The sequence below is a fragment of the Mycteria americana genome, chromosome 3, assembly GCF_035582795.1.
Source record: "Mycteria americana isolate JAX WOST 10 ecotype Jacksonville Zoo and Gardens chromosome 3, USCA_MyAme_1.0, whole genome shotgun sequence".
Classification (NCBI taxonomy): Eukaryota; Metazoa; Chordata; class Aves; order Ciconiiformes; family Ciconiidae; genus Mycteria; species Mycteria americana.
The window spans coordinates 112,812,312-112,827,133 of record NC_134367.1 but is presented as its reverse complement, the minus strand read 5'-3'; the positions used below and the strand labels follow the sequence as shown (position 1 = coordinate 112,827,133).

General features: G+C 37.4%; 1 protein-coding gene across 17 annotated transcripts in view; it reads left to right on the top strand.

Moving 5' to 3' along the window:
* NRXN1 (neurexin 1) overlaps positions 1-14,822 on the top strand; it is a 735,915-nt gene that overhangs the window by 356,417 nt on the left and 364,676 nt on the right. For all 17 annotated transcript variants that reach the window (XM_075497462.1, XM_075497460.1, XM_075497458.1 and 14 more), the window contains one exon: positions 70-260. In XM_075497462.1, coding sequence (XP_075353577.1) covers positions 70-260 — 191 coding nt within the window. The remainder of the gene's footprint in view (positions 1-69; positions 261-14,822) is intronic.

The window sequence follows — 14,822 nt, the reverse complement described above, 5'->3', positions numbered from 1 at the left end:
CATATTAATTAGTGCCCCCTTGCTATGTAAAGAAAAAGGAAACTTTTCCAATTTTTTCTCTTTTCCCAGGTATTTACACTATGTGTTTGACTTGGGAAATGGTGCCAATCTCATCAAAGGAAGTTCTAATAAACCCCTGAATGACAACCAGTGGCACAATGTGATGATATCAAGGGATATCAGCAATCTTCACACTGTAAAGATTGACACTAAAATCACAACACAGAGCACAGCAGGAGCCAGAAATTTAGACCTCAAAAGTAAGTACAGTAATTCCTGTATAACCTACAGTGAGAGTCATTACAGAATGATAACATGAATAAATCATGTATGTAAAGTACAGTATAATTTCGTAATAGCATATGAAATGTTTTATTGCTAATAATTAATATGTTCACAAGAGATGAGACATCTTCTTTATGTTAGCCTGACAAAGCCAGTTTAGTAGTAGTTCTGTACAGTTAGGTACTACTTTAAATGTGTGAAAATGCCACAGGAAAAAAGGTAGCAAATGGTAAGAACACAGAGTGGCCCATATATACCAAAAGATAACTGGGGGACTAAAGGAGCTCTAAAACGTCTATGAAAAAGCCTTGATTTTTACATGAACATAAGTTATGTAAGTAGCATGCAGAAACCACAGCCCGAGCTTTACAGTATGACTACAAAGGCTTTGCAGAACTGATGATCTCTATGTTAGAGAATTGCAGAACTTTTTGACCTGTCCACCACTGTTCAGTATTCCACATGAAACCTACCTTTTGTTGGGAAAATAAATACAATGCAGTATTTTGATATCATAAAAAATCTTGTAAGTAAAGCAATCTTGTGTGGCAGTCCTCTAATGAAGCAGGTATAAATAGAAGTTGCCAGATATATTGAACCATAAAGATATACTCACCTAAATATGTAATGCGTTGTAATTTCAATTGCAGGGTGGGATAAACTTGTTTTATAGGTCTAAACCTACATTTTTTAGGTCCAGCTAGATTCTTAAGATCCATTTTTATAAACCAAACTGATACGTATGTGTGTATTAAAATAAGTAATAGTATTACTTGTAAGGATGGGCTTCTGAAAAGCTAATCTGCGTCAGAGGAAAATATCTTTTTGAAAGGATGTATAAGTATACTTTTTAAATACTGCCTCCCTAATCAGACATAATAAAATATGTTCTGGTCATGTGAAAAAGTATCGTGCATATTACATTCTTTATAAAAGTTCTTGTTAGGCAAACCAAAATTTCATAACAGTCAAAGAAAATTTAATATTTCAAAAGCCAGGATGTTCAAAGTAGATATTAATATTCCATCAAGAGCTTATTTCTTGCTGGATTTTCTTTTAACTACCTCTGAGTCACAGATAATGAGCTGACCTTAGTAATTATTCTGGATTTTGTGATATTTTACATGTTTGCTTCACTTGAAAGTGCTATTAAGATTGTAAGAAAGACTGTGAAAACTGTATCTTGATATGTCATAATCTTCAATAAGAGCCTCTTTATCAGAAATGCTTGGTTTATAAATTAAAGCCTTTTGGATGGCTCACGCTGCATTCTCAAAATGGTATTTCAAATTTGTGCCATGTTTCTCATTTTTGTATTCTTGTAAATATGGTCAATGTTTATTGAGGCAATGTAATATTTCAATGTTATTTTTGATGCTGTAGAGAAAGCATCTACCTTATTCTTTCACGTTTTTTTGCAATAATAAGTACTACTTATGCATATGCATATCTATGTATATGTATTTAATCTGGGTTTTTCCAGTATATTAATTAGACATGAGTAGGAAAAATAATCCTGTTAAGAACCGATAACTAAGTTACCACAGTAATTTTATTCTACATCTTCTTCAAACTGAACGTGGTGTTTTGGTATGTTGCTTTATTGAAGGGAAAAAAAAAAGTTTGAACAATGTGCTTGATAAAGGCACTAGAGGGCACTGTTATTTCACTAAATGCACTGCTTAGTGCATTCACAGAGGGAGCTCATCAGCGAGGATAACCTATAAAATCCAACATTCCTTTGTTTTCTTCACTTTGAAAATTCTACTTTTGCTTTACCTTTTTGAAGTAAAACTGTATCTATAGCTGGCGCATTTTCTAACCTTGAAATCCAGTGGAAAAAAACTGAAGAGCATGAAAAAACATACTGAGATTTGAAGCGAGGAAGGTGAATTGTATTAGATGCTGATTTTCTGTAATTCACCACCCAGGAAATGTGCCTAGTAAAAGCATAACAAGCCTGACATATTCAGTGCAGTAATATATAGTAAGCATCTTTCTCAAACTGGTCTAGCGTACACAGGTCCTCAACCTCTGTCTTCTCATAGTAGTATGTTTCATTTTATTTTTTAATGTATTCTATTATATTTTGCTCGGTCAGCTTCCTTAAATATGGCACAGCATAATCATGAGAATTTTTGTTGGATTTTTGGAGGAGTTCAAGCTGATACATTTTGGCCAGCAGGCTAAAAAGGAGAAAAAATTGCCTTTCACTATTATTTTTTCTTCCTTTGTATTCAGTTGAAATACTTTCCTGTAGCTTGTTCTTTTCTGTTTTATGCCAGTGTTTCTTATGGTGACACATCTCTGTTCTGCTATAAACACTCCATACACTTTATTGATACAAGCACCTATGGTTAATTCATTGTCCTATATTATTTTAGCCCTAGCAAAAAAGCAAATTCAAAGTTATACTTCCTGCTAGTGATATCAATAATTCTGCTTAACCAGAGTTAGCATTAGGTGAAATATAAATGTATATAGATAATATAGAATCTGCAACCTTTCTGAGTAATTGTAGAGTTAGCAGATTTCAGAAGCTGAAATCCAAGCTAATCCTGGAAAGAGAAATCAATATATACAGTTTTTTTGCAAATACACAGTGAATTCAGTACAAAGATAGGACACAGATTGTGTTGTAGAGCCTGCACAGGATGCCAGTTGTCTGCAAAAGCAGACAGTTGCCATAAAAGTATGGGACAGAATTTCCACTATACGTTTCCTTTTGGGTGTAGGATTTGGCTATGTAACATAGAAAGTCCATTATTACAGACATGGGTTCCCTGTATAACCTCTGGTACAATTTCAGTGGATTGGAGTGGGTACCTGAGGAAACACTTATGTTAAATTCTCCAGCTTAATTATTGCTGTAATTAGAAGGGTAAATTATAAAATCGAGACAAATAAATGAGTGAAAATAGTTCTGTGTTTGGATTCCAAGAACTGTGTTATTTTTCCTAGTAGAGAAAATTAGCAAGGTGTACTTGGGTGTAGTTCTAGCAGATAACCCGTGAAGATAAATGAGTCTTAACAGCAAAGGCAATGCAGCTCAAGCCTGCCAACATTCAGTTACACAGCAAATTTGCTTTCATGTATTTCATGAGCAGATTCCCTGTTCTGCTTTCAGTATAGCTCAGATGGTTAGCATGGCTACAATTCAAGGCCTTCACAGACCGAAATAGTTGGGTGCAGGGGAATTCTTCCTTGCTATACTTGATGCTTTTCTCTTATGGTCTTGAGGGGTCTGAGTAGCCTCGAAGGAGCACAAAAATTCAAGTGAAAGTGGAATTTGACTTGTGCTCTTGTTCCTCACTGCTGCCAAAGAAAAGATGTCTCCTTTGTCCAGACTGTGGGTATTACAACATCCGCAATGTCTCTTCCCTCTTCACATTTTCTTCCTGTGGTGTGAGAAATTGGAATTCTGTCAGAATTTTTTTTTCTAAATATTTGAAGAGACATGATCTGCTTTCGAGGAGGAGGAACATCCTCAAGCATGGTTTTGTATCCACTTACCTAGTAGGGTTTAATCTTCATTTTGCTTCTCTCCTACACATATAGGCACTATTTTAATCCCCAAAGTTTTCACCCACTTTCTTAAACAGCAAACATACAAAAACCTACAAGAATCCACTCAGAATGACTGTCAGAAAATTAAAATATTTTAGCGTTTTAATTGTTTATAAATTGAGGTGAAAAGTTGAAATACCACACTCTCACAAAATGAAAAGATAAGGAATGCTGTTGTTATTTTAGATTTAACAATAAATTGTTACAAACTTTTCTAGGAGTCCGTAGTTTCAGTACTTCAGTATCTCATCCTATTCCAAACTTTCTAGCTGTGATGTATCCTCCAGGATGAACTGCAGTCATCCTATTTTTGATATTGGGCTAAGTTTATTTTCTTTTTAAAAGGAAATCACCATCGTAAAAAAAATCCTGCCTGACTCAACAGTTATGGTTTAATTTTTTTGCTGCCTGTGCAGCATTCCATACATCTTTAAGACCTGCTTTTTTAAACTGACTTTTAACTTGTCTCACTCTGTTATTCTCTTCCACGTGGCCTTCCCAAATGTCAATTTTAGAGTCCATTGTAAGTCATATGTTATTCCTGTGCTGTTATATCACTGCATCCTCAAAAAATGCTGTTCATATTAGAGCATATATCAGAATCAGCTTCCTTGGATTTAAATATCCTGTCTGGATCTCTTGTCTGTTTTATTTCTGTAGCTCTCCACTGGCCTCTGGCTCCCTCTCTTCCTTTGTGAGATATGGGTCCTGTTGCTATATACATTTGCCTTTTCATTTGCCATTTTCTCTAATAATGTGAAAAGAGCCTAGTCTGAAGCATCTGAAAGAAAAGTAATCATTAATTTCTGGTATCACCTCGGTGGTTTTGCAAATGCACTTTAAAAATACTTCTTCCATGTACATAAAGACTCACCTGGCACTTAATTAATCCTTGTAAACTTTTAATGCAATTAACTAAATTGTCAGTAGATCTACTGGCCTGGCATATTCATTGATGATTCATAGTAGTCACTTAATCTATTGATATTTTTTGATATTGATATTGACATTTGCCTGTCGAAGTAGGTTATTCATGCTATGCAAAACTGAACTAAATTAGTCTTGATCATAAGGAAGATTTCTTGGTCCAGCAATGGAAATTGAAATTATTTCAATTTCATATAATATTTCTCCCTGTTGTTTTATATTGAGCCCATAATTATTGTTGCTGCTTTGTAAATTCTTCTCTATATTACAAGGTCTCTATCAATGGCAGTGATGCTTCATATTTCTATAACTAAGAAACAAAGCTTTAAGAAGCACAGAGAAGTATTTTATATAAAAATGAAAGTTTGTACAAATGAACGAATATTAATGCTTAAATTTCTCAAATAAACATGCAAAAGATAATTGAATGACCTTGCCAGTGGGCTGTAAACTCTTCACGCAGAAATAACATTCTGTTCCAAATGTAGAGTTCCAAATACTGTCAACAGTAAATAGATCTGCCTAATGTGACCTGTTGGAGTAGACAACGGCAAATGCAGCTGTCGTCTTCCTGATAGTGTTGGGAAAGCAGCCTTTGTACAGATGGAAAAATAAGGATCTTAAAACTGAGAGCTCTTCTTTGAGACTTCCTGTGTAGCAAAGATATATGGGCAGATTAACAATATGAGATTGGACAACCTGGTCTAATGCAAATTCCTTTACCCTCCTTTCTTTGCAACTTGTCAGATACTGTTTCTAAACAGCTATGCTGACTACCAGGCTGTGAAAATAATTTTGGCAATGCTAAGCTTTCAGAAATTGTATCCTGATTTCCAAAATTATGAGATGGGGAAAGAATTAAAAATCCACTCCAGTACTTCTGGATTAAATAAAAATTAAAGAAAATACTCTAATGTTTGTGCTGAGCTCTGTGAGTCAACAATGTTGCAGTAGTCTTTCAGATCACTCTGTGGTGAGAGAAACGTTTTGCTTTCTGCCTCTTCTCCCCTGCTCTTTTCAGTCTCTTACACACATACAAATGTATAGATTTGCCTACATTTCTACAGCTGTTGGGCATGCAGGCTATTACGGTTGCTGATTGTGGAATTTCTTTCAAGCCCTTCTGGAACACTTAAGTAAAAATTATGCTAAGGATAATATCAGAAACATGTATGCTCTGAAAACTTACCAAAAAATCTGGATATTTAGCATAAATACATCCCACTGAATCCTAGCACCCCCCAGGTCAAGAAGCATGTCCTAAACTTGTTTTCAAAATGTGCTGCCATGGTTATGAGATCACCATCCTCATGGATCTTAGTAGGAATGAGCAGTCTTTTTTTGCAAAAGAGCTGCTTCGTGTAATATCCTCAGAGTCTGGAGGTGATTGTCTTGATCAAGAAGTCGGTAATATTAGATAAAAAGTTTCCCTCTACAAACCTACATTCAAAAGGAGAATGTTTATTCTCTCAGCTTTTTGGTAGCGTTATGTGGAGAATTTCTCACTGTTTGGAAAACAAGCTCTGCTAAGAGCATGTGTTGGCTATTGAAGCAGAGAATGAGTAAAGGATTTCAGAATAATTATCAGTAGGAAGGGAAATCTGAGTATACTATGCCATGAAAATGCCTGCTTCATTAGATTTTTGTCTATTTTTCAGGTGTATGTAATGTACAAAAGTGGTCAGAACAGGAAAGAAATGAAGGACGTTTGATGTGCTTGAATGCCTCACCTCTCCACCACAACCATCCCCCTCATAGAGAGTAATTGGCATAGCATCAGTTCTGTAGGAGATGGATTACCACGCACATTTATATGGCAATTAGATTTTATTATTTACCATTTAACATGCATCACCAACTTGCCTCACAGTTCATTGGACAAGCAGACTGCTTTGGTTTTAAATCTGTTTAATCTTTTTCAATCCCAGGGCTTTCCATCTAGTCTTCAGTAGGGAAGGGGGAGAAAGAAGCAAAGGGGGATCATAGAATCATTTAGGTTGGAAAAGAAGACCCTTAAGATCATCAAGTCCAACCGTTAACCTAGCACTGCCAAGTCCACCACTACACCATGTCCCTAAGCACCTCATCCAAACGTCTTTTAAATACCTCCAGGGATGGTGACTCCACCACTTCCCTGGGCAGCCTGTTCCAATGCTTGACAACCCTTTCAGTGAAGAAATTTTTCCTAATATCCAATCTAAACCTCCCCTGGTGCAACTTGAGGCTATTTCCTCTTGTCCTGTCACTTGTTACCTGGGAGAAGAGACCGACCCCCACCTCTCTACAACCTCCTTCCAGGTAGTTGTAGAGGGCGATAAGGTCTCCCCTCAGCCTCCTTTTCTCCAGGCTAAACAACCCCAGTTCCCTCAGCCAATCCTCATAAGACTTCTGCTCCAGACCCTTCACCAGCTTCGTTGCCCTTCTCTGGACACGCTCCAGCACCTCAACGTCTCTCTTGTAGTGGGGGGCCCAAAACTGAACACAGTATTTGAGGTGTGGCCTCACCAGTGCCGAGTACAGGGGGACAATCCCTTCCCTAGTCCTGCTGGCCACACTATTTCTGATACAAGCCAGGATGCCATTGGCTTTCTTGGCCACCTGGGCACACTGCTGGCTCATATTCAGGTGGCTGTCAACCAACACCCCAGGTCCTTTTCTGCCTGGCAGCTTTCCAGCCACTCTTCCCCAAGCCTGTAGCGTTGCATGGGGTTGTTGTGACCCAAGCGCAGGACCTTGCACTTCACCTTGTTGAACCCCATACAGTTGGCCTCAGCCCATCAATGCAGCCTGTCCAGGTCCCTCTGTAGAGACTTCTTGCCCTCAAGCAGGTGAACACTCCTTCCCAATTTGGTGTTGTCTGCAGACTTACTGAGGGTACATTCAATCCCCTCATCCAGATCATTGATAAAGATATGAAACAGAGCTGGGCCTAATACTAAGCCCAAATCAAAACAGAGCTGGGCCTAATACTGAGCCCAAAAACGTGGCTGGGAATCTGAGAATTGTTATTGTCAAGAAAATGTTAAGTGTTTTTGTGTAACTGTTTCTTGTTTGAGAATACATGTTGTTTGAGAAGGGGATTGTTGGAAAAATGATGGGTTTAACCGGGAGAAATCTAGGGGAATGTTCAGACTTGACCGCTTACCTTTGAGTATCTACTTTTGTCTGTTGAAAACTTAGCTGCTAAGGACATTGGCATGTCGTTGCTATTCCCCCGCCACTTTCTACCATACAGCGTTACTTGCTTGTGAAACATAGGCATATTTGCATAAGCATTGAGCAGTTCTGAACAGAGCCAAAAAATGTAATAGGAATGAAAACTGGGCACCAAGGGTTGAATGCAAAAGTGGAGAGCAGATCCAGCAGAGCTGAGATGTAAAACAGTGAGCAGCATAGCAAAAGCATGAGAAGTTTCTAGACAGAAGCACATCTGTACCAAGTGTGTAAAGTCTTCAATGCAGTTATGAGAGTAGCATGTTTATGAGTAGTGTGATGGAATCAGGTGACTTGGAGAAAGGTGGAGCAGCAAGTATATCTCCAGTGAGGACTGCCATAGAAATTGGTGGCAAGAGAAATCTGTAAGGTGCTCTTCCTGGTGCGCCCATCAGCTGTGAGTTGTCTCTGGTACCTCTTAATCCTCAGTGCCTTTTTTTCTGTCCGTGTGGATTAGGGTGTAGTGCTACAATGAAACTTTAAAACGAACAGTATCAGCCAAGGGAGGAAATATCTTCAAAGTTGAATTCTCTTGACAAATAACTACAGTATGTCCTATATGCCAATAAGGATGACTAAAGAAAACCCACAGTGCCAGCATTTCAGTGCTGGTGATTTCTTTTTTTGAATAACTTTAATGGGGTATTCAGGGAAGATATGGAAGGCAGGGTAGAATTGGGCTGAAAAGATCAGTTTCTATATTCCTTCCCAAAAGAGCGACTTGCTAACCCATAAATTCCTTTTTTCATCTGTAATCATTTTGCCTTGCTTGGTTATCAGTACAGGGAATGTGGAAGACAGAAGGCACCACATGTCACATCATACAACTGCCTCTTGCCCAAGTATTTGAAAGGACAGATAACTCAGCAGAACCTGGACAAGTAAACTAGCTGCCCTTTTCCTTCTTAGGTGAGAGAGAGTCTAAAAGTGATGGAATTCATCACTCCAACAGGAAAAATATTTGAAAAGCCTACTTTTCTTCAAAAAAAAAAAAAAAAAAATCAAAACCAGAAGACTTCAACCACAAATCAATACTGAAGCTACAGAATGGACTCTTTGAAATGAATAAGTGGGCATAAAAACACTAAGTTTACACACTCATGTCTTCCCTCAAGTGCCCTTGCAAGTGGTAGACGAAATTCAGTCATGCTTGGCTCCAGCACCAAACAGGCCTGTGAATACGCAGCAAGTGCATATTCTCTACTGTAAATGGAGATTTGAGAAGCCATATGCTGGAGCGTATGTGCTGCAGAAGCTGTGTGGATGCATCATTTAAGTCTTTGTCAACTGTCCTTCAATTTATTATTGGGTTATGATCACAGCAGGCTTCTTAATTTATTCAAAAAAGAACAATTATATTTCATCAACATTTTTAAAGGATCAAATAATTTTTTTATATGGAACAAAAATAAGCATTTAGTCATAAATAATGGAAGTGGGGAGAGACTAGAATCACCACTCTCTGCTGTTCAGTCCCAGTTCCTTTTCTAAAGTGTGTGTTGAAACCCCACATCTGAAAGAAACCTCACCACTCTGCTCTGCTTATTGCACAAAGTAAATGGTAGGTAGGTGCTTTTGTATGTTGGAGAGGGGAGAAGGTCAGTAAGGACAAGTAGGCTTCTATATTTCATTGAACGTCCAAGGTATCTAGATGCCTACCTGACATTTTCATTTGAAACAGTATCCCTTGATTCAAGATCAGGATGTTGTCTATTGTGTTTAAGTCAGTGTATATTCAGCTTGTGTAAGAGTAATTTATTTTCACATTTTAGTTGCCTCAAAAATACCATGAGTTGGGATTGTGTGGGTCTTCTTATGTTGAGTTCTACCTGGCACTTCATTGTGCAACTATTAAGATACTACAAAGCGATTTCTATTGATCTTGTAACAGCAAATCATCTGGTTTATGAAGGACTTGAAAAAAGTGAGAACTTTTTTCTTTCGAGATTAGACTTTCCCTATGGTATTTCTCAGTCTTTGCAGTCTTCATTCCTCTTTGCCTGCCTGAGGGAAGAAGCTATTATATGCTTGATCATTTGAAATAGCATATTTGGAGAAAAGTGTGCCTGACACTTCAGCTTCACCACAGCCAGATGTTCCTTTGTATTTTCATATGTCATATAAAGGAATGCAGAGATGCCTGTTGTGCTTTCAGAACTCACCATGTTATGCCAGGGCTATCCATCTCTTTCTTGGGGAGTAATACCGCTCTAGTACACTGCAGAAGCACGTTTGTTCCTAGCCATGGTAGTGATTTAGTACAATGTGATGTTAGAAACAAGACAAACTTCTAAAATGAAAGAGAAATGAAGAGAATAGCTGAAAGTACAGTTGAAACCAGCAGCACAACAAGACATGAAAGGACAGAACGTCTGCTTTTGGAGAGAGTGATGGATTTGAAGGTGCCTTTGTGCATCTATATAAGAACATTCCAGGGATATTGTCTTTATGGGTTATTAAAAAGTCAAGCCACAATTCCTCCTACTGTTTTATTTTCTCCTTTTTGTTTTGTTTTCATTCATACGCAGAACAATATTTGAATGAATGGTGTTTATTTCTTGTCAAGAATAGTGTTCAAGAAATGAACACCGGATATGTACAACAAAACATACCGATTTCAGAGACTAAAGAAGCCTAACTATATCCTGGTTAAACTACTTGTTCCCTGAGCAGTATTGACATGTTGCTGCCACCACTACAAACGCATGGATAATAATTCCCTCTCTCCTAACACTTGAAGACAATGGTAGTAGTTAAATTAAATTAACAGTTTTTGCCACCAGCACATATCACCTAAGAATTCTTGGGTGTGCACGTGAATTAGGAAAGGAGGAAAGTCTATAGGGTGACCTGTCAGCAATGTCAGTAGTGCCAAATAATAAGATACTTCTGCTAGTTATTCAGAAAAGAGATAGATAAAACAGCATCTTCAATTTTTATCTTACATTTCTTTGGTTTAGCATTTGCAAAGTTCTTATTTTGAAGAAATGTAGAGACTTGGGATAAAAAAAGATGAGTTATTACAGAAGGATTTGGCAGTATTTGTTTCACCAACAGTTGTGTGTGACTCACTGTTGTGTAGTGTTCTGTGTGTTTTTTCATAAATGTGATTCCAATAATGAATACATTGAGAACTTGGGTTCGTTTATTAGCTAGCAATTTGTTTCTGTGTTAAATTCACTTGTTCCTCAAAGCACAAATCAGCTCTAAGTCAGAAAAGAGATACATAGCTGTAAATAGGAAAGCTCCTGTTGGAGTAAATGAAGGTCTTCATTACCTTTAAAAGATACAAATTAAATCCACTTATCTCTTTTCTTTGTCAGTGCTTATGATATAACTGACCAGTACTACTATTGCCATGATTTATACGTGTAGCTCTGAAAGTGCTGCATTCTAGTTGATTCCTCTGACCTGCAATGAACATGCCAGTGAGAAACACTGTAGCATACTTATTTCTTTGGCCTCAGAAAAATGAAGAGTGGAAACAATTCTCCCTCTCTAAATAAAAGGGGATAACTATGTGTACTGACTCCTAATATAAGTAAGAGGAGAGTTGTGAGACTAAGGAGTACCTGCTCTCAAATAAAATGCTTTATTTGAAGCTTCTCCAGAGATCAGAAGGCAATCTTGGAGCACTCTATTCCCTCACCCGTTTCTTTACTACCTGCTACTTTGTTTATGCTAGTTGATATATTTTATATAAATTGATTATTTTCCTTTATAAATTAAGGAAAGTCAGAATGGTTATGAAAAAACCCAGAGACTTCTTCAGGAATACATTTAAAAATCAAAATAAACTTTAGAAGGCAATACATGCATGAAAGGTAATAGCTAAACTTTAGTTTCAGAAACTACGGTTAGCACTGTACTACAAGTATATCCCTTTCTATATGTACTTAAAAAATATGATCATCTATTGAAAGAAAGAAAGAAACAAAAGAATTGCATTTTCCGTTGTGCACAACTCCTGAAATGGTCATGCATTTTCAGTGGTAGCAGTATTGCAATAGTATTTGCATTTAGGCTGCAGCTAGTTTAGATGATGTCATGATCTTATACTATTGATCTGATGAACTGTGATACCTTACTTAATGAAATAACTTCCATGTAATTAATAAAAGTAAGTAGGCAGATACACAACAAGGGATTAATCCTGTTTTAGAGCATGTAACATTTCCAGTAGTAAAGCTGTACTTACATAAGTAAGTTTTGGCCGCACCTTGAATACTGTGTTCAGTTTTGGGCCCCTCACTACAAGAGAGACATTGAGGTGCTGGAGTGTGTCCAAAGACGGGCAACGAGGCTGGTGAAGGGTCTAGAGCAGAAGTCTGATGAGGAGCGGCTGAGGGAACTGGGGTTGTTTAGCCTGGAGAAAAGGAGTCTGAGGGGAGACCTTATCGCTCTCTACAACTACCTGAAAGGAGGTTGTAGAGAGGTGGGTGTCGGTCTCTTCTCCCAGGTAACAAGTGACAGGACGAGAGGAAATGGCCTCAAGTTGCACCAGGGGAGGTTTAGATTGGATTTTAGGAAATTTTACTTCACTGAAAGGGTTGTCAAGCATTGGAACAGGCTGCCCAGGGAAGTGGTGGAGTCACCATCCCTGGAAGTATTTAAAAGACGTTTGGATGAGGTGCTTAGGGACATGGTGTAGTGGTGGACTTGGCAGTGTTAGGTTAACAGTTGGACTCTATAATCTTAAAGGTCTTTTCCAACCTATACGATTCTGTGATTCTGTGATAAGAAGTGAAAAAGAGGAGAAAACCTGAGGATTTGTATCATACTATGTTGATTCCTTTGATCTCTTTCAGTGGGAGCAGGGACAAGCCTTATCTTTTCTGAACCTCTGCTAAAGCACGTTCAATATACAAATATTTCGATTAACAACATTTTCTGTAATTCTGTCTTGTCTGAATTTCTAATGGTTGAGTTTGGTAGGAAACTACTTCTTCATTGAGATCAATGTGAAAATGAAGCATGTGATTAACTGAAATAAAAGTAGGTATGCAAAACATTTGTGATGGCAGATATGAAAAAATAACCACATGAAAAAAATTAAATAGTTAAAAAAAAAAATCTGAGTTTTAATTCCAGAGCCTATCCCTTAATAAAATTTTGTCTCTGAGAGGAAGTGTGTTTTTATGCCATCAGCAGCAAACTCAAAACACATTTGGTATTAAATCTGGGAAAGATTTAGCCCACAGTCATAAAAAATACTCGTGTATACTTTATAAAAGGTGAAGTCTAATAGTCGGTATGGCTGCTCGATACATATGATATGTATTAGTGTAGTGTATTAGCTAATGCAAAAGCAGAACTCAAGTTATTTTGAACATCAACAAAGTTAAAATATTACCCAGAGCATGTCTTTTTTTGTGGAAACTGTATCTTCGACGGTATATAACAATCAGTTCTAATTATCAATAGTCTTAAAGAACTGTTAGTAAACAGTAAAGTTACAGTTTATTTAGACTCAACTTAATGTATGGTACTTCTGTGTATATGATACCTATTTGAAAATACTCCAGTGTGTATTTTCTGGAGCAAATATTCTGAGTTCAGGTTCATATGCTGGCACACTGACCTGGACTTCCACTAGCCATTCATCGTAACTGACAATTGCTATATGACTGATATAGCAACCTCAATATGCTTGAGGGATGCATCTTAGGAATTAGCAGGGGATCAATTTGAAAGTTTGCAGTTTTAAAGGTTTAACCAATCACAGAATAAAAATGGTTGTTTGGACAGTATACATGTCAGGGGCTTTAAAAAGAGGTTGCATGTGTCATGTCCAATAGACCAAGTCTAACCTTTTTAGCATAGGTGTGATTTTCTTAGTATTGTTCTGTGGAGTTTCCGTCTTTTAAGTTCATTAGAATCAATTGAGATGAATTATCTCTCTATTCTGAGCTGACAATGACTGAAAGCACAGAACTTCAGGAAATGTGGAAGGGTTTTACTTTCTAGATGTTCCACCTGAGAAAAAGATGAAGAACCTTTATCATGAGGCAAGAGTTTTTACTTTGTTTCCAGTTCAGCTGGTTGAAAAATCCAGAAGTTTTTCTGCTGTGAATGAATTACATCCCATTTGTGGGAACATATGGATCACCATATTTTAATCTGTTATGTCTAATATTGTGCTTCTGAGATTTATACTGTACCTCAAAGCTCTAGAGGAAAGCAATATCTTATTTTTCAAATTATCTAGGTAGAATGGAGAAAGCTTGAGGTTTCTTAGTACATGATGCTATAATGGTTGCTAAGACTTTTGGTTGGATGGCTTATAAGATTAATAATATTCATGTTCCTAAGCTTTTTATCTCCATTTCACTAATTCAAATACAGTTGAGTTTTAGGGCTGGTATGTAGTGACTAAAAATTTTTCACAGTCTGATAGACATTTGTTTGTTTCAGGCCATTTCCTTGTAGGCAAACTGTAAACCACTGCAAACAGCACTAAATTGCCCTCCCTTGTGAACAAGAAACTCTGCCAGGAGAACCAGGAAAAGCTGTGACTGCGGCTTATACCGATAAGAGGGAGATTAAAATTAGCCACATAGGGTAGTGATGATAGCTAGTACATTCTGAGTTCTGTCGCTATAAAATCTGCCTACAAAGCTTGGTAAACACTTAGGAAATGAACAGTTTTGCATTTGAGGTGATGCAGAAACACTCTTTGGTACATCCTGTAGCCTAGGCTCCAAAATCATCCAGACTAGGGGACATACTGGAAAGCATAATGTAGATTAGAATGTATATTCAGATAGCCTATTGAAAATTTATGCTAGCACAAAACATCATCAGTGAGGATTTAATGCATAGGTAGAGTA